Source organism: Dermatophagoides farinae, unplaced genomic scaffold (assembly GCF_024713945.1).
Source record: "Dermatophagoides farinae isolate YC_2012a unplaced genomic scaffold, ASM2471394v1 contig4, whole genome shotgun sequence".
NCBI lineage: Eukaryota > Metazoa > Arthropoda > Arachnida > Sarcoptiformes > Pyroglyphidae > Dermatophagoides > Dermatophagoides farinae.
In genome coordinates this window covers 78776-99699 of record NW_027461519.1, presented here as the reverse complement: position 1 = coordinate 99699, position 20924 = coordinate 78776, and the positions used below count along the sequence as shown (strand labels likewise).

General features: G+C 30.6%; 4 protein-coding genes across 4 annotated transcripts; 1 reads left to right on the top strand and 3 right to left on the bottom strand.

The window, feature by feature from the left end:
- Nucleotides 1–3440: 3440 nt before the first annotated feature.
- On the bottom strand, nucleotides 3441–4178 carry LOC142598024 (uncharacterized). The gene has a single exon (XM_075735006.1). The coding sequence runs from the start codon at nucleotides 4176–4178 to the stop codon at nucleotides 3441–3443; it is 738 nt and encodes a 245-aa protein (XP_075591121.1).
- A 134-nt stretch (nucleotides 4179–4312) lies between these two features.
- LOC142598023 (DNA annealing helicase and endonuclease ZRANB3-like) lies at nucleotides 4313–5962 on the bottom strand. Its single transcript, XM_075735005.1, has 2 exons — nucleotides 5667–5962; nucleotides 4313–5099 (listed from the first exon to the last, which is right to left on the bottom strand). Exons 1-2 carry the CDS (start codon nucleotides 5960–5962, stop codon nucleotides 4313–4315), a joined length of 1083 nt encoding a protein of 360 aa, XP_075591120.1.
- A 404-nt stretch (nucleotides 5963–6366) lies between these two features.
- LOC142598022 (uncharacterized) lies at nucleotides 6367–7992 on the top strand. The gene has a single exon (XM_075735004.1). The coding sequence runs from the start codon at nucleotides 6367–6369 to the stop codon at nucleotides 7990–7992; it is 1626 nt and encodes a 541-aa protein (XP_075591119.1).
- Nucleotides 7993–11229: 3237 nt separating this feature from the next.
- LOC142598021 (uncharacterized) lies at nucleotides 11230–20504 on the bottom strand. The gene is made up of 2 exons (XM_075735003.1): nucleotides 19824–20504; nucleotides 11230–11547 (listed from the first exon to the last, which is right to left on the bottom strand). The coding sequence occupies exons 1-2, from the start codon at nucleotides 20502–20504 to the stop codon at nucleotides 11230–11232; spliced, it is 999 nt and encodes a 332-aa protein (XP_075591118.1).
- Nucleotides 20505–20924: the final 420 nt, after the last annotated feature.

Sequence of the window (20924 nt, the reverse complement as noted above, 5' to 3'; positions counted from 1 at the left end):
CGAGAAAGTTACTTTTAGCACTAAAGTATGACGCTCATAAAAGAATTGTTTTTTGCATTAACTTAGCTTTAGCCGTAATCGATCTACTTGTTACTAACATTTATCCGAAGTCTTCGAATTCAACAATAAATACTAGCGATAATTTTTACGATTATTCAACAACACTAAATCTAGCTTTAATAAAAACCAAAAATCCATCTTTGTACATCTTACTAGAAAAAATGTTAAATTTTTCTGACGAGTCTTTTCTGTTTGATCATTTGTTTCATGATTATTTTAAAACAACACAATTCTTATCCTATGATGATTTTTCTGCTCTAGAGCTGTATAAATTTTTGTCCCAAGTATTTGAAAACAACTATTTATCTTTTTTGCTACTTTGTAGTTTTTTGTATTATTTTACTAAGAATAAGTACTTGTGTGATTATCAAAACAGTTTATATGAAAAGTTCAAACCTCATATTTTTGCTTTTGCTGCAAACAAGCCAAATTTTAGATTCGTGTTAGATGATAAGTTTCTTGAACAGATTGATTGGCAAAATGCTTCTATGTTTTTGTCAGCAAAAGTTGATTATTTAAAACAGGCTAAAATCAAAAATTCTAATCAAATCCTTAACAACGACTTTTTACATTCCAGTAGTTTTACCTATGATAATGTAAATTTTAACAAAAGTTTGTCTTCAACTGATAAATCTGTGTCTAATAGTCCTAAAAGTGACAGTTCAAAGTTAAAGGAAATTTCACTCGATGATAGAACTATTATAAAACAACCTAGTGTTGATGAACCAAAAACTACTCAGCCCACAATTAAAACAGCCCAAATTGATATTACAGATGATGTTTTGAAAAGTTCCACTTCTTTGAAACAAAATATTATATTACCTTTTTACGTCAACAATACAGAGCTTGACGATGGCCCAAGTCATTTTGCTTCGCTACTGCAACATTGCTTTTCAAATCATTATAATGACACAAAAAATGAACCAGCTCTTGACAAAGAGTGTAAAATAGGTGAACTGTTGCTTTACCAAATTTTACTTTTTAAAAAGTTTAATGATTCTTCTAACGACATCTATCCAGGTAAAGGTATTTTGTTATGCTCCATATTAAAAATATTGCCTGATAAAATAATTGAGCATTCCTTGATTCCTTACATCAAAGCTAAAAAATCGGACGATTATACATTAGTTTTAGTTGTAGCTGCTATCAAATTACTGTTTCCCAACTTATCAGCCAATCAAAGTTTAGATGAATTTTTCATTATTTTCATAGAAGAAGAAATTTTCCAAAAAGATATAAAAAAGATAAACATATTTGAATCCCTATTTTATCTTTTCGATGAAAATTTGGATAACATTTCTGAATGTTTGATAAATTTGTTTTTGTCTCGATTAGATCAAATCAGTATCACAGACTTAATTAAAATTAGAATATTTAAGAAACTCCGAGCTTCGCTTGCACAAGACAGTTTTAATCGTTGTTTCAAATACTTTTATTCGTATTTTTCTCAAAAAATGGTTGCTTCAAACGACTTTTGTATTGAAATACATTTGTTTTTCACAGAGTTTTTCACAGATACAGTTTTAAATTCAGAGATTTTAAATTACATACTCGATAACACCGACATTAATATTTTTACTACTTCTTCGTTCAGTTATTACATACTTGCCAGATTACTAATGCGTACAAACAAAATTAATTATAAATTATTAGGTTTGCTTTCTTCTGTTCAAAAATTATTCAACAAAATGTTAATGCCTCATGAGAAACTACTGCACGATATCAATTTAAAATTACTTAACGTTTCGAAAGCGAATTACGAAATCCCTAATTTGAAACTTAGTTCGGTTTCAGAACAAGGTTTACCATATTATTGCGATATGATCCCGAATATTTTATTGAACACACATTTCAGTACGCTCTCTAAGACCGTCAATATTTATGAAAATACGATAAACTTCAAATACCTCCAATCCAAACATAAAAATTATTATTTCAGCTATTCAATCATCATCAATAATATTAAAACGTTGTTAAGTATAAACGATACTCTTTATATAATTTTTAAAAACAAAATCTTTGAACTTTGCCTATTTACCCCTCCAACTTCAGTTTTTAGCTGTATGGACCTGAAAAAAGAATTTGCTGATATAAAGCATTATATTTGTTTAAACAACAAACTTTACATACAAACTGCTAATGAATTAGTTATCTGTCAAATTTTGAAGAACAAGCTTAAAAAAATTGATCAGTTATCATGTATAAAAACATCATTCTTTTTAGTATCAGTGCATGAAACCAGAAACGCTTACTATTTTGTTTTCGAAAACGGTCAAGTTTTATATTATAACAGTACAATTTATTATATTTTCAGCATACCCTTACCAAAGCTAATGGTAATAAAATCATACTATATTTCAGAAATGAAAATACTTGTAATACTGGCAAACGACGGAAAACTATCGTTCCTTTCTACTGAATTTTGGTGCTTGCTGGACAAATCTTCGTGCTCACGATATGAGCGGAACTCTATGGTCAGTCAAACACCACCCGAAAAAGATGACTTATATAGAGAAAATTTTATCATTGCTTCTGACCAATCATTAGACGAATCTCTTTCTTTTAAAGAAAAATACAAAGATCCAGACATTTATTTTCAAAATAGCTCCAGCTACTTTTTGAAAAATAACGAAAATTTCGATATAAACAATCATTATATTTTAAATGTTTGCAGCAATAGAAAACATTTTTCTCATGCGTATATTTGGATCAGTTCATGCATCATTGATGAGAATACGGCCAAACAGTTATGCCTCTTATTATTTAATATTAAATCTAAGCAACCAACCTTAATGATAAATATCAACGAAAACCCGATAATGCAAACAACAGATAGCATAAATAAAAAAAAAAGCTTCAGTAGTAGCGTATTGAGCCGGCAAAGCTACAAATGCCTAATTGCAAAAACGTATTACACAGTATACTTAGACGCTAATTCCATATTTGTTTCTTATCAGACGAATATAATACAAATAATATTTAACAAAATTCCAGCAGCGAATCAAGCTGATAGCACAGCAGATGAACAAGCAGTTAATCTTGATCAATTACCTTTGTCTCTGCTAAGTAAAGAACCGCTAGAATATAAAATTTTTGTTATAGGGAACCCAAACATGGTCTTTTCTTCAAAAATAACTTATACAAATAATAATGTCACCACAATAAGCATTCCAAATATTTTATCACACAATTATAATTGTTCGGTTACTAAACTACTCAAAGTACATCAAAGATTAATAGGTCTACAGAATCAAAGAATTTTGTTTTTTAATAGTTACTAAGAACGGTTAGTATTTTTAATGAATCTAAACGGAACCTAAAAATTTAAAACAATGCTGTGAGCAAAATTGTTGAAGTCAAATTGAAAGAAGTCTTCTAATTTAAGGTTCAATTAAATCGACTCTATTAGCATTAATCATCAGTTCTTTTGCTTCATCAGTACGCAGTATTCTATAATTAACACTATCATCTTGTTTAGATAAAACAGCAAATTCTGCAGAAGCTTCTATGTCGATTGTGCTTCCAACTGTTTTTAAAATTTTAGCGGCGAGTTCAAGCCCTTGCTGAAGAGTGAGAGTTTCAGTGTATTCTTGTTTAAGCAAAGATTGAGCAAACACATTTTCTTGCCCTATCGCAATCGCTTTCCACGTGTTAAAATTTCCAGCTGGGTCCGTTAATACCACTTTGTATTCGTTTTTAGAAGTTACAATTGCAAACATTAACGCAAGCCCAAATGGACGCAATCCTCCATTTTGAGTGTACGATTGGATTTTATCGCAAAGATTAGAGATTAGCTTAGTCGGGTTTATGTGCTTGTTATAGGTATGCAAATAAGTTTGAGAAATACGTCTAGCTAGATTAATCAGTACGTTTGCATCAGCTGTCCATCCAGCGGATGCACAGATGATGTTTCTATCTATTGCGTGAAGTTTTTCAGTTCCTCGTTCACGCTCAACATATTTGGAAGTTTTCACTTTGTTTGCTGCCAATACAATTCCCTGTATAGTTACAATGCCAATGGTAGTTGACGCATTGCTAATGGATTCTAACGCATACTCCACTTGAAACAGGCGACCTTCGTTCGAAAATATAGTTGTACGAGAATCGTAACGAGACATAATTATTCAATTCGTTTTTACCTATCTATTTGTTACATTAAATATTAGATTGTATTTTTTATTTTATCTAACTTTTCAATATATTGCTTGTATAATTGAAATTTTCATTAATTAATAATATTATCTAAAATAGTTCAAGAATTTACAAAAGTTTCAGTCAGCCCATTCAAACCAGAACTTAAAGATTTCCATTTTTTATTCAGTTTTTTCCAAACAATGATATCAATTGTGTTTTTCGCAATCATATAATAAACTTTTATTGTTTTGTGATTAGACCCTATTCTATGAACTCTGTCTTCTGCTTGTAATAATACACCGGGCACCCAATACAACTCTGCAAATACAACTGAGTCAGCAACGGAAAATTCTAACCCAGTCCCACATGCCAAAACAGACAAAATTGCTACGCTGGCATCTCCTTTTACAAACTGATCGATGTATTTTTTCCTGCTTGAAATTGCAATTGATCCATCAATGTAAATATAATTATATCTCAAATTCTCGATTATTTCTTTAATTTTCTTCAACACTTCGATGTGATGAGCAAAAATGACGCACTTATGAGCTTTGTGCATAATATTTTCTATGTAACTTTTTAAAATCTTGACCTTTGCGGAGCCTGTTAATTTGAATAGCTCGTTTATAAGTAATTTCGATTCAACATTTGAAAGTATGTTGCCCTGCAGTTGTTTGAGTTTAGTTTGTATTGGCAAAGATTCTTCTTCCAATATATCTACGAAAATGGGTTCTCTAATTTTATCCGGTAGTTCTTGTAAGACATTCAATTTTTTTCTACGTATCATAAACGTATATGATAGCAGAAAATATAATTCTTTTTCTAACCTTATATCTGAATATTCAATTCTTCGGGAAAACTTATTGTATTTTCTAATAGAATACCTATCAGCAAATTCATTCAAACTAATTTTAGTGGGATACAACATCAAAAAGTGAACATAAAGCTCAACCGGTGCATTTAACGCAGGTGTACCTGTCAAACAAATGATGCGCTTCATTTTTTTAATAAAGGGTAAAATGGTACGTGATCGTTTGCTTTTTAAATCATTGAGATAATGACTTTCATCTAAAATAGTTAACTGGAAATTTACTGATTTAGCATCTACTTTAGAGGCCATTTCATAACTGCACAGCAAGAATTTAATATTTTTTTTTACCACATCAGAACCAGAATTTATTATTTGCAATTGTTCGTCAATATCTTCAAATAAATTCGAGCACCATTTTCTTATTTGAATGTTCCACTGATCTTTTAATGAACTAGGGACAATTGCTATGGCTGGCCAGTCTCCCCTAAAATTTGCTGCTAGAGCTAAAGCCTGCAGAGTTTTTCCTAAACCCATTTCGTCTGCAATTAAACACTTTCCATTTCTTTCGCAGCCAAACTTTACTCCCACGCGCTGAAAAGGTTTCAAAGCATTAAATAACAAACCAGCGCCTTTATGTGTATTTGTGAGGCTTTCATTAAACTCAACAGGTTCGTATTTAATTTCTAGTGCTGTTAACAAAAATTTAGGAGGCAGTTCTAATGGTACTATATCTGACATGATTTCGATAATTTGACGTATTTCAGTCATTTTAAATACATAACCAACTTCGAAACCAGAATGTTTATGTAAATAGTTTGCTATCAGCCTGAATATTGATTCGGGCAAAAATTCATCTAACTTATTTTCTACAGAGTAATATAATTTTCCATAGTTACAATCTAAAACTTCGAAAACCAACTTTTCATGGTTCTCCTGACTATTTTGCGAAGCTTTCATGTTTTTCGACGTTTCATTTTGTGTTTGACTACTGAATTAATATATAAATGAGTAATGACGAAAACTTACGAAGCAGTTGAACTTATTTTAAAGTCTAAATTTGGAAGAGTTGCAGCAGATTTGCTTTCACAAATAAAATTTTTCAATTCTTTTAACTGTCCTGAAGCATTTTCTAATGATAGTATCCAATCACAATAACTTTTTTCTAATAAAATTAATACCGTTTAAAAACATACCCTTCTCAAAAATGTTTTGGAAAGATTTTCCTTTGTGTTTTCCAAAAGTTATTACTTTATCAGCCATTGATTAAGATTTCATTTATTATAAGTTTATAAAAATATTAAGTAATACAATGCCTAAGAATTTTAATATTTAACCTAAAATATTTCAAGCATTAAATCACTATGTTAGTACCTACTAGTAATCGTAATGATAAAAATTTTAACAACAAATACATTTCTCTTTTAGGACCTGAGAGCCGTCAAAAACTATTAGAAGGTATTCATGCAATATCGGATATGGTTTCAACCACATTGGGACCACAAGGTAAATGCGTACTATTAAATGATGAAGCAAATAATATAAGGTTAACTAAAGACGGAGTTACAGTGGCTAGGAATTTTTTTAACGTAGATCCAATAAAAAACACTGGAGCTCAACTGATTAAAAATATAGCTAATGGAGTCAACAATAAAAGTGGTGACGGAACGACGACAACAACGGTTTTAGCCTGCAAACTTCTTTCGTTATATAACAAAACAATTTTGGAAGGGCACAATTCAAATGAATTGAGAAAACAGTTAGCTGAAGCTAGTTCAATAGTTACAGAATTCATCTCTAATTATGTGAAAATTGCAAATAATAAAGATATATATAATATTGCTTTGATTAGTTCAAATAATCATAAAAATATTTCTGAAATACTATATAAAATTTACAGTGAATTAGGTCATGACGCAGTTATAACTATTAACAACTATCCTGCAAATAAAGACAATGTGAGTTTTACAGATGGATATTCAATAGATCACGGGTTTGCTTCGTCTTTTTTTATTAACAACTTCAAACTAAATCAATGCGATCTATCTGGAACCGTTAATATACTTTTATCCAATTCAGAATTAACTTCGATGAATTCTTTGATAGAAGTCTTTGAACATAGTTTGAAAACGAATAAGCCTTTATTAATAATAACAAAGTCGATTTCAGATGAATTGTTAGAAACTATAATAGTTAATAAATTGAAACATCAACTCGATGTTTGTGTTATTAAATTAGAAGAATCTGATTTAAACAAAATAGATATTTTAAACGATATATCAGTTTTAACTGGTGCTACTATCGTTAATCCTATGTCTAAGAATGTAATCTCCATAGAAAGTTTAGGTCAACTTAAAGAAGCTATTGTCACTAAAAATTCGTGTACGATTATATCTGGGAATGGAGATAAGGACAAAAAAGAAATGTATATTAACGATTTGACTTCAAGTTTAAAACACACGAAAGATTTGTCTAAAAAAATAAAACTGGATAAAAGAATTGCAAAACTGACAAATAAAATTGCAAAAATTGATTTAGAAGCAGCCAATCAATTAGAATTCGGTGAAATTTATGACCGTGCAGAAGATGCCATCAATGCAGTCAAGACAGCGATCAAATCTGGGATTCTACCTGGTGGTGGGGTTATGCTTTATATGGCATCGCTTTATCTAGACGAAATAAATAAAAATTTAAATAAACAAGGATATTCAATTTTAGCAGAGGCTTTAAAAACACCTATCGAAACCATGCTTAGAAACGCAAATCTGAAAATTAATGAAGCCTTAGAAAAAATTAACTATCTTAATAAACCTATTGAAAGTAAAAATGGTGATTTTATTGGAATTAATTTCAAAAACAATGAATATGTAAAAATGATTGACAATGGCATAATAGATCCAGCTGATGTTGTGCTGGATTCGATCACTAAATCAGTAAATTTAGCTAATCAATTCTCTAGTATTAACGGATTAATATATTCTAATGTTTAAATTAATTATACACATTATTTTTGCATGTTATTAATAATGTTATAAAGAAAATATCATGAGTTGTATGACTATGTAAAAATTATTTTCACGATAATTAAGTCAATTATTTATAATCATTAAATTTTTTAGCATACAAAATTTTTTTGTCACGTACAAACAATTGAAATAAGTGTTTAGTTAAATAATTAATGTTATTCGTGTAAGTATATTTGACTAGAAAATATCTCAGACTCAAAATAGTTGCTCAAAACAATTCAAATGCACAAGATGATTTAGGACTACTCCAAACATTTTCCAAATTAGGCAAAGCATACAAGAGAGCTTGGGAACTTCAATTGCAATTTATTGAGGATGAACGGTTAAAAAAATTATTTTACCAAAGCAAATTAGTTTGTAATACTTTTAAGCATCAATACGAACTACTAAATAACTATTTGCTTTCAAACCCGAAATACAGCCATATTCCTATCGTATTAGTCGAATCTATAGAAGGAAAAAGAAACAATATTCCACAATCAAGTGTCAATCTAGGTGTCTATTATGGAACGACACGAAAAAGAGGTAGACCTGCGAAAGTTAATTCTTCTAAATTTATAAGACTTGGTTTTGATAGTGATACAAGCGCAGATTCAGACAATGATATCGATACAAATTATTTTTATAAAGATAATAGATGCAAATTAAACATTAACGAAAAAAAGTTACGATGTGAGCCCAAATTCACTCCAATCGAAGATATCGTTTAATATGCAAAATAACAATAAATTAAACATTAATGTTTCGAGTTATGGATACCGTTCATTAAAATTTATAATTCATTTTTATAGCTTATATATTAAGCTGGTTAAATTTCAAATATTACAAAGTAGTTCTATTCTTTTTCGTTACCTACAAATGTTTGTTTACAAATGAAACATTTACCTGGGTTTGAGCTTAATTTAGTCGCATTTATCAGGCATTCTGTGTGGAATACATGGTTACAATCCAATGGCATGCATGACTTTGTACTAGAAAATAATTCTTCTAAACAAATAACACATTGATCTTTGTACATATTTTTTCTGCATCGATGATCTTCTGTTTTCAGGACACACATATTGCAGTTGTCACAATGAAAATATAATTCTTGATCCCCCACCCTGCATATGCCACATTTGTTACAGTGAAAAATTTTTTTATCTAAATCATTATCAAATAGATTACAAATGTCACAAAAATAATTGGCAAATTTAATACCACAACTTTTACATTTATTGCTAATTTTTTGTCTACTATTGCATTCACCACAATATACTTCCTTAATAGCATAACGATCTATTTGATGTGTTTCGTTTTCATTATGACAATGTCTACATTGATACTTTTTATTACAGCATGGAAAGTGTATATAAACGTTTCTCTTGTAGTGTTTACATCCGTTAAAGCCAGAAAAAAGCAACGCTTCCATCATATGAGTTGCAAGTTCCTTTGCCTCAAATAAGGATGATCTGCGTGTTTCTTCGTTCATTTTGTACTTAAAATTTGACTAAAAGAATTCAAGATAAATTCATAGTTTTTTAAATTAATTTATTATATTATTAAAATGTGACGATTTTAAACCTTAGTTTTACTAAACAAAAAAATATTGATTATTCTTATAGTTTTTTTATATTAACTTTCGTTACACCAAGGTAAACAAAAAGTTCAGACAAAGTTTTAGGTTTCTTAGATGTACATATTCTATGTTTTATTTTTTCAATCTCTAATGTAGTGGGGCTTGGCGGATTCTCAACAATTTTTTGCTTATTTGTGAATTTATCATTGAATGGATCAATCTTTGGATGTTTCATTCTAGATTGTTTTTCATGAATTTCCTCATATGAATCACAGGGATATTCTTCACAAATGTCTCCGAGATTGACAAAGAGTTTATCTGTATTAACTTGTTGTTTGGAAGAATTGAAATAACTAAATGGTAAATATTTATCTTGAATTATGGAACTATTCTTGTTGCTGTTATCACAAATTTCAGCTAATAAAAGATCAGTTAGATGCAAACTTCCTGGCGGTGAATCCGGACATCTTAATGACTCAGGTGGATCTTCTTCATAATCTTCATCAACATATGTTTCATCATCACTGCTAATAACCGGATTATTTTGTATTATTATATGATTAGTTTGATGATTTTCCAAGGCTTGTCGAAAAGTTGTTGGTTTTTGGTTATCAGATTCATTAATGTCACTGTCAGAACTTTTACCGTCTGATGATACTTCTGATTCTCGCTCCATTGTGAAATCGTCAGGTAGTTCCATTATATCACCGCATGAATTTTCTAAAAATACTGGAAGAACAGGTCTTGTTGATTTAAATTCTTTACCAGATAAATTTTTTTCTTCTTCTTCGTCACGATAAAATTTTAAATGACCATCTAAATTTTTCATAAAATATCCATTTCGTACAGGTGGGCCTTCATAGTGAAGTTTTCCATCTTCACCTACTACTAGCGATAAGTCCTCTTGATCATTTGTTGTTATATAAGATACATCCATAAATTGCATAGTAAGAAAAACGTCATCAGGAACGGGCCATATACCATATGTTGGTACTAATCCTGTAGTAAATACAAGATCAGAATCGTTTTGTAAAGGCTTGACGTCATAAATACTTTTAGCTGCGATTAAAGTTCGTTGCGGCTCAGACGATATTTTTTTAGGTACACTAACTGAATTTTCAATACCAATAACGTCATCCTTAGTGATAATTTTTTTAGGATAACATGGCACTCTTATATTTTTGCGTAACCAGTTTCTTGCTTTTGATAGAAACTTAAAACTCTTTAGAACTTTAGAGTTATTGATAATTTGATTCATTGTAGTCGCTTTAACACTACTTTTACTGTTTAACAAAGTTGGATCAAATGTTTGTTGTATATTTTCAAAAAAAATTTTCATTTGAAGGCGCATTATTGCGGAAAACAAAACTCACACAAAAGGAAAACCAACGAATATCCGACGAACACTTACTTTGCGCATACTAATCTATTTTTAATCAAATACTATTGCCGTTTGACTTAGTTTAAGTCGTTATATTCTCATTTTTACATTGTATAGTCTTATAAATTGTTTGAATCAAATGAATTAAGAAAGAACGGTAAGATAAACTGATGATGCTATTCGTTTTTTGATTAATAATACAAATAACCTTTGATAATAATGGCAAACACTTTAAATATGTTATACATAGAATGAAAAGAGTTTAATTGATAATTTTAAGTTTTCTAAAAACTAAAAAATCAGTTAGTGTATAAAAAGACAATTTTAAACAACTATTTTTATCATTATTACGTAAACCAACAGTCAATCTATTCCTGGACGAATTAAATATACTTTTTTCATTTAGAGTTGAATTAGGACTATTCTTTAAAAACTCTTTATAAATTAGTTTATTGAAATTTTGAGATAAGGCATCATTTTTGTTATTTTGAATAAATCTCTGTTGCGTCATAAATTTATCTGCTGAATAAACTAATAAATCTTCTATTTCAAGATTGGGCAATGATTTGAAATTTGTAGGCTGAGTGTTATTATCCATATGAGTTGAATCATAAAAAAAATCATTTTTTAGCTGTTCATCTTTTTTTTCAATAGTATTAAAAGTGACTAACTCACTATCTGATTCACTTGTACTTATATAATCTAGGTCAAAATCATTAGGGTTTTTATTTAGATTTTGACCTTTTTGAGTATAATTTTTTATTGAATTATCCGTGTTATTATGATCTGAGTTAATCATGTTTTTGGAATCAACTGAGTTATATGTCACAATTTTTGTATTAGAAACGATTTTTTCACGATTTGCCAACATTTGTGATTTTTTATCGTTGGTTTTTGTAAAATCTCTGCTTTTTTTAGTATTTTTTTTCTTAAATCTGTACCGTCGAACTTTAGAGTTCTTATTGAATTTTTGTTTTTCTATGTCATCCGGTATATTAACTTTATTTATTACTTTACTTTGTTCATTTGCTATATTAAGGAAGCTGGAGAAAGTTTCATTATTATTAGTAATTTTAACCTTATCAGATGTAATTAATTCAAGATTAGTTTGCTCCTTACTAAATTTAAATTTAGCAAGACCCATGCAATTTCTGAATAATAGCAGGACTTCAATTTGTTTTTCAATTGCCCAAATTAAAAACGACAATAAGGTTAGTGTAAAATAATTATTTTTTATTTTTTCTATAACTAAGGAACTATTCCAGCTGTCAAGTAAAAATACCTTGCTAAAAGAATATTTGATTCTTTCAGTTAATCCAAACCCACAGATATAAGCTGAAATAAAAAATCCTAAAATAAACTCCATAATCATCTGTCTTATCTCAGAAACAGTGATAGGATATCCTTTATTGTGATTTATAATGTTATTTTTGCAAATTTCTACTAATGCATTCGCATAATCGACAATACTAATTGATGTACTAGTGTATTTTTGTTGATTGTTGTTTTTCACTATTTTAACACGATGACTAGTTTTATTAATTTTAGTGCTATTCGAATTTTTGGTAGGAGTATTAGTTTTAGATAAGTTTATCTTTTGAGAGGTTCTTAGCTCATTATCTCCATTAGTAATATGAAAAACCTTATCATTAGTTATTTTTGCACAAACCATAAGCTTAAGTTACTATTTACAAATTATACATAATTAAATGATAAATGCGCATTGTCGAACAAAAATGTTTAGATACTACGGAAAAACTAGTTTTTTTAAATTTTTTTTATCAATATTACGTATCGCTCCAATATAAAAAATTATACAATTTTGTTTTGATAAATTTAATTTTTAAAATTTGGTATATAAAAATATAGTTCAACTGGATTGTTTTACAAAAGCAATTTTTCTTTTTTTTCAAAGAATTTAAATTTTTATCTTCAATATATATATGTCTTTAATTGAAAATGTAGGGACTATAGGTGTTGTTTGTAATCATGTTCCAATAATATTATACAATTTAGGAAAAAAACAATTTCTACTAGCATCACAAGGCGATAGATATTCTATTTATGAAGCAGAACATTTAAAGGTCGTTTTTCAAAGTCGAAAATTTAGTTGTTTTTTTAAACAAATATTATGCTCGTCCATTCATAATAAGTTATGCTTATTCTGTTTAGAAGAAGATTCAACTGTTAAGTGTATTCATCGAAATACAGTCTTATGGTCCAAAAGAATTGATTCTTATTCCATATCTAAACTATTAATCGTATCTGATAATTTGTTTTTGTTATCTAGTCACCATATATTGATGCTAGATGCTTATAATGGAGAGTTATTTAATACGTTTAGTTTTACAGAATTAATCGATCAGGTAGATGACAAACTTACTAACTTTTTTGTGTACTCCGAAAAAGTAACTACGTTAATTGTTTTCTGTTCTAATTTAAAATTGTTTACCTTCAATTACAATAGTTTCAAAGGTTATAAAACGTTCAATGCCATAACGAACTTTTTATTAGACAATAACTATAATGACGTTAATGATTCTATTACCAAACATTGGGAAATTTCTGCAATTGATCAAATAACAGTAGGATCTGAAACGTTAATACTCAGTTTGACTACGAACGACAGTCTGCAAGAAAAAACGAATTATGTCGTTATTCACGATTTAGATCAGGATAAAATTCTTGTTAATATTGTTTTAAATAAGAATTTTGGGATTCCGGTATGTTTAAGGTTTATTAATTTCTTGCAAAGAAATAATACTAATGAATTTATGAATGATTTGCAAGAATATAAACTCGTTTTGATCGCTACTAGCAAAGGAAGTTTTTTAATTGTCGATTTGTTGACTATGAAAATTGTTACTATTTTAGAACAAACGCATAATCAATATCAAGACGACATTAAAACCGCTGCTATTACGTCTTTGAACATTTTATCAGAAGATAATTCAGAATCTCTGGTTTTCGCTACCTCTGGTTATGATAATACAATAAAAATATGGGTGTATAATGATATTCATGGAAAAATTTCTTTATTTAAAAATAGAGTTGGCATCTATTTAGTTCCTACAAAGATATCATTAATCGATGAAAATTTCATGCATACCCAAAAATTTTTTGTAGTTAGCAATCCTATAGAATCTGAAAAATCGAGTCGATTATCAGTTTATTCGACAGTTAATATAGCGCAAAATATTGATTTTTCCTTTAGAAAAAACTTAGGTTTTTATGAAAAAAATCACTATAAACTCAAATATCTGCCGAAAATTACAAATTCCAGTGCGAACTTTGATAGAACATATGACTGGCCAAGCATTATTACTTGTCACGAAAATTTGCATCAAGTACTTATCTGGAGCTATGAAAATAGTTGTTTTACTGGGCTAACTCTAGAATTTCCACGGGTTGAAGGTAAAGATACTAAAGAGAACGATTGGATGCATTTGGTTTCAGAGATTCAAAATTTAAATACTCACAGCAATCATAACTTTCCAGTAGCTACTTCATGTCAGATTTCTTCGTGCGGTAATTTCGCGATTATAGGTTATCAAGACGGTCAAATTGCAACATATACTTTGCAAAATCGATTACTGTCTTTTATGTTTAAGTCCACTCAGTGTGAGAAGAAAATTGATACAATAAAAAACAAATTGTTACATCATGCTCAAGATTTTTTATCTGAGCGTGATCCTAGTATTGTGTTGAAAAAGAAACATTTGATAAAGTCTAAACTAGATAACGCAAGAAAAGAGATAGCCACTCTAACAAATCGAAACGCGAGTAATGAGTCGATCGATTCAACCGAAAATTGTTTTAAGGTTCAAGTTTGCAATGTAGTATTTCTCACAGTTTTCAAGTTTTTAGTTACGCGTAAAAATTTACTATCGATTGAAATTTACTGCATCAAAGCTCAGTCATTAATTCAAAAAATCGAACTTGACAAATTGGATAATAAGCTCAAGCATGGCGATTTAGACAAATTTAACCGGTTTATCCAACACAAAGACTGTCATATCTCAAAAGTTCAAATATTTGAAACCGACATTATTTTGTCGATTTTGTCATTTACTGCAGCGTCGAGCTGCGTGGTTGTTTTAAATACGCAACATTGGCTTATAACACGATTTTTCGAGCTACCATTTGCCGTATGTACTAACATTGACTTTAACGCCGGATCGAATACGATATTTTGTTCAGGGTTTTCCAGCAATGACTTGACTGTGAAAGAATTCGAATTATTATTGGAGTCGAGATTGAATTTTAGCGACGCATTATTTAGAAAACTGAAGTCTTATTTAGTTGCTTTTGATTTGTTAAAAAGCTGTTTTACGTTATGGCTCGAGTTTTATTATCCTTTATTGCATTTTACTTTCGATAAACAAGGTTTGCACATGGTTTCGAGTCACTATTATTACACAGACGAACTGCATTATCCATTTGGAGCTTTGCAATACTGGATTGATATAAACTACTTACCGAACTGCCCTCAAGTGTTACACTCAATGAAGAACCCTCTGTTGGTCAATAAGTATTTCCAAGTAATTTCGCCAGTTGAGTCAACTGTCTCAATTGCACGCCCAGCGCAAAGTTTAGTGGGATACAATAAGTGGACTCCTTCGAACTTGCTGAAATTACTCACTTGGGCTGACGAAGAGAGTGAAGATGACCGCCAAACTGAATCTAAGCATGCAGATACCGAAAACACTTCGTTCTTTTTATTCAAGGAAAGCGGTTTTGATATAGCAGAGAACAGTAACGCAGAGCTCACGGAGGGAAATGATGTAGCAAACAATTCACAGCATATGCGGCTTTTACGCGAAATCACCGGACTACTCGAGCAAAAGCAGTATGACCAAGTGTTCAAGGTACTTTCATCATGCACAATTCCAACGATTCATTTTTTCCTGTCTTACCCATTTAAGCTAGAGGAGATTTTGAGTTATTTTGAATTTTTTTTACAAACGTTGACTAAAGAAGAATCATTTATGTTTATCAACTGTTTGATAAAGCTTTTTATCAAATTGCATCAGAAGAAGTTGACTACAATTAAAGAAGACATAGCTGATGCTGCCCAGAAGTCGAGTTTCGTCCATACTTCCAGGGCTTTAGCTTACTACATTCACGCCTGTGTTGCAGAAGAATCTACAACTTTGAATAAATTCATTTATTTTATTAAGCAAACAACTGTCACAAATTATTGATTTACATACAATTTGAAAAATGCGTATAATACAAGCACTTCAAATCTGCACAAATTTGACTTGGCCGTGAAGCATGTATTTTTTGGCGTGGTTATTCCACCGTTTAAATTTGGCATATCGCCACCACTACAAGTTTTGGATTTGTGCCGAAGCTGGAACAGTGGGTGGCACCGTTGAATCAGCCGTGGGAAGTGGCATTTTTTGCTTGAGAGAAACGGATTTGTTAAAGGATTTAGAATTGTCGTCGTTTATTACCTCAGTTGTCTTTTCGAAGGTTTTTCTGGAGCCGTTGTTGTTAGCTTCGATTTTAACATCAGATGTTTCAAGAAGTACGCCTGAGGAAGATTTTCCTGCTTTAATGGGCTTGCTTCTAGTTTCTGAAACAATACTGGTCAGATCTTTTTCAATCGATCGGCTGTCTACTATAGATGGCGTTGTTTTGGAAATGATGGGTCGATCGGATATAGACAGGTCGTCATATAGAACTTGGGATTTACCCATACAAAATTTTTTGTACAAAAATAAGGCAACAGTAAAAATGAGCAGTATAGCGTCCGTGTAAAATAGAACCGGATGTTCGGTGTATGCTTCCTTGAAGCCGCTACGAATTTTGCCCATGAAACTGTCATCTTCTTTGGGAGGCACTTGTTTCAAAAGTTCTTCGATTTCACGTTTTTTTCTGTCTAGATTTCGCTCTTCCAGGGCGAAAATATCTTCCTGAAATTTTTTTTTAATTTCTTCCAGCTTTATTTGTTTGTCCAGGTTTTCCTTGTCTATTTTGTATTGAGCATATTTACTTTTATAGTCGTTTAGTTCATTTTGTAACTTAGTAATCTGCTCTTTCAACTGTTTTATGACGTCAGAGTCTTTTTCGGTATCATCGTTGACTACTTTTCCAGCATCGCCGGCTCTTCTTCTTATGTTTTCTGAGTTTTCATCTAAAGTTCTCGCATGTGGATGTTCGATAATATCCGTATACCTACTTTCATGGTATGAACTAACAGCCGAACCGTGCGCAGTATCTGAAAAAGCTTTGGTCGAAGAAATAATAGCAAGTGAACTCAATATCAGTCTGATGTTCATGATCGTCAAAATTTTCGAATCTACTTTTTATAAAAACCGATGAATAAATTCCAAAAACGTGCCTAAGCATGTAAATTTACGCATGTATAAAAAAATAACGACTGCGCTGCAAACGGAATGGTACATTGACAACTTTTTTGATACATCATCATTTAGCTGCCTTAGTAGGGGTAAGCGTTATTCTCGTGGGAAATACCGCGTTTAAACTAGCTTCGTCAAGTGCTATACCTTCAGGCAGTTTTTCAACAGGCACATAGTTTTGCACTAAGATCGGATCATTTCTCTGTACGGGAGTTAGATCGGCATATTGTTTGATATCTTGGTTTTCTGATTCTCTAAATAGATCTCCACAAAAGTTTGTTGTAGTTTCTGTGTTTTTCAGTGCTGTAAGCTGGTCTGGCACTTTGAATTGCAAAAATCGTGCACCGTCAGTATCTATTTTTTTCATTGGCTCTGAAGTAGGAATAAACACCATTTTGAAATCATTTTTAAACTTTACTAATTCACTGCAAAGCGAATTTAGTGTCGAACTTATTTTTTGGTCCTGAAAGTATTTAGTGTCAACGAATATTTGTATTTCGCGTGGACCGGCTGTTGATACTTGAGCCAGCGACAATAGAGTAGACACAGTAAATAGTTTTCTCATATTGTTAAGTCGATCTTTTATTTGATAAATTTTACAGCACGAAATTGATTGCACCATCCCGAAACAGTTAACGGCTTATACTAAGAACAAACATACCTCTTATCAGTTAATGACTAATCTAAAAAGAAAATCTATGAGACTTAGATTTATGCGTATGTTAGATTCAACTACACCACATTTTCTATGAGTTAAACTAAAATTTAGGTCATGCTGACAACAACCGAATTTTTAGGATTGGCACTTTTCTAAAACAATTTAATTGTAAATATTGTAATGACTTTACTTTCTTTTTTTATATTTTTTAACATTTTGCGTTGAAGTAATTTCATATTTTTTAGTTCTTGAGATCTTCGATAATTTTCTTTTTTCTTTATTGGTCAAGTTTTGTCCGGTCGCTTTAAGTTTTTCAAGTTTCTTCTGTAATTCAAACTGGACTTCAGCGCCCGAAGTGTTCTTGCAAAGTCGTTTTTGATCGTGATTCCTGGAAATTATTTTATGAACAGAATCTTTGTTATACAGTTCGCTCGAACCAACATTTTGTAACTTAACTGCGTTGCGTTTCGACCAAGAATTATATATAGATTTCTTTTGCAGTTCCTTAGTTTTGAGCTTGTTTTTCTCTACATCAGTGCTAACCAAAGTTTTTTTATACTTTTTCTGCGACTTGTTCCACTTGATCTCGTACCTATTCGCTAAATTAGATTGTTCAGATACATCGCCAAACATGTTCACAACTTGATGTTTTAGTTGGTCAATGGATTTAAAGTCATTATTCACGGCTGATTCAAAATCACCTCGGGGTTTAGATGTTGTAGGAACATATCTAAAGTCGGAAGAAGTTTCCTCTGGCTTGGTAAGACACTCTTGCCGCTTGACCTTTTTTTTATCGAATAACAGCTTCATCGAAATAGGATTCAAAACCAATTTAGACTTTTGCTTGCACAACACGGAATAACCTTGTTTGGAAATCTGTTTAATTTGCGTCTCCAATATGTTCTTTTTATTTATGCTTGAAATGATATCTTTGTTTAAAACTTTAGATTTAGTAAGGTTGTCTTTTAAAGATTCGCGAAATTCAGAGGCGTCGAAATCATTACTGGAAGTTGCAAATGCGGTGTTTTTTTGAAGCGTTTCCGGACATAATTTAACAAAAAGTGGATGGTAAATAATTTGAAACAAATTAGATAGGATTTTGTTCTTTTGAAGCGTCTTGACAGTGTTAATTGACAATTTACTGGCAGGCAGACGATGCTTGAAATATTGTTTTTCAGCATCAAGCATAACTTTCAATTGACGATTAGTCTGCGCGTTTTTTTGAAAAATTTCAGAAATTTCATAATTGTAAAGATCTAGCAAGGCCTGGGGAACACATCCGTACAAAAGCTCACCAACCTTTTCTCCTTTGGATTTCGAGTCGAGTCCAGTATTGCATGAAAAATTTACACTGTTTTTTTGACTATCTAAGTATTCTTCTTTGAAAAATTCAAAACCAAGTCCACAATAAACTGATAAATCAAACAAATAACACATATCTCCGTAATCTAATATACTAATAATCGTTCCAGTTTCATTTTTTCGAGCAGTTCTACCAGCTCTATGTATAAATAACCTTGGGGAAGAAGGCATTGAAAAATTAATGACATAAGCAATGTTCGGAATGTCAAGTCCACGCGCCACTAAATCCGTACCAACTAAAACTGAAATTTCTTTATTTCTAAAACTCTGTAAGTTTTCTGTTCGTTCTTCCTGTGTTAACGTTCCAGTTAACAGAATATTAGAAATCTTAAATTGACTTAACATCTCTCCTATAAATGTTACAGCGTGACTAGTACTACAAAAAACTATAGCTTGTTCATTTGAAGAAAGTAGATGTTTTAACCAAATAACCAAGCAAGTTGTTTTGTTGCTTTCTGTTGTAAAAACAAAATTCATCGATAAATTAGGATTTAAACGTTTTGACTCATCTAATTGTACACAAATAGGGTCATCAAACTCCGTTTTTATAAACTCAAGTAGTTTCTGAGGTATCGTTGCGCTAACTAAAATGCGTTGTATTGAAAGACCTTTTAAAGATTTTGATAACTCGTTAAACTCATATTCTAAATTTAAATCAACTAATAAGTCAGCTTCGTCCAAAATTAAATACTCTAATCTGGAAAACTCAATTTTAGTATTCGTTATGTGATAATTTAATCTTCCCGGAGTTCCAATTACGATATCTGGATTTATAAGCAAATGTTCAAATTCTTTTGATAAACTCATACCACCAACTAAGTGACAAATCCGAAAATCAGATAAAAATGATATTAACTTTTTCAATACACCACTAACTTGCAACACTAATTCTCTTGTAGGACATATAATCAACGCTCTAATACCAACTATTGTAGAATGTGCTTCTAATTTATGCAGTATGGGTAACAAATAGGCCAATGTTTTTCCACTCCCGGTTCGAGCTGTAGCGATAATATTTTTATTCGAATTAAGAATAGCAGGAATTAGTTTACGCTGAATAGGCGAAGGTAATTCAATTCCGAATTTTTTGACAACATGACATATATGAGAATTTAAACCTAATTTACCGAAGGGAGAATTTGAAGACATTGTGAGTAATAATTTTTTTTCCAAAAAAACATTTACTTCAGAGTTCTTATAATATTTTATCTCGACAAACTAAAAATGTCAGATAATTTAATTAACCGTTTTCAATTCGTAATTATTTTAATTCCATCGATTTCATTCTATTTATAATAACGTAATAGAAACAAACAGTACTATCTCTTTGTTTATTCCGTTAGTTAAAATAATTAATTTAATTTTTTAAATATTGTAATTAACGCTACTTACGAATTTAGCAATTCCCTTTTTTGATATTTTTATCGTAATTATTGCAAATCTGTTTTCATATATATATAAAGGAAGTATTGGATCAATTGTCGATTTTTTTTCAATGAAATTTCGAGAAGTTTGAGTACCTTCATTGTGCTGATGGTCACAAATTTCCAATGTTCCTGGGTCTTGCCA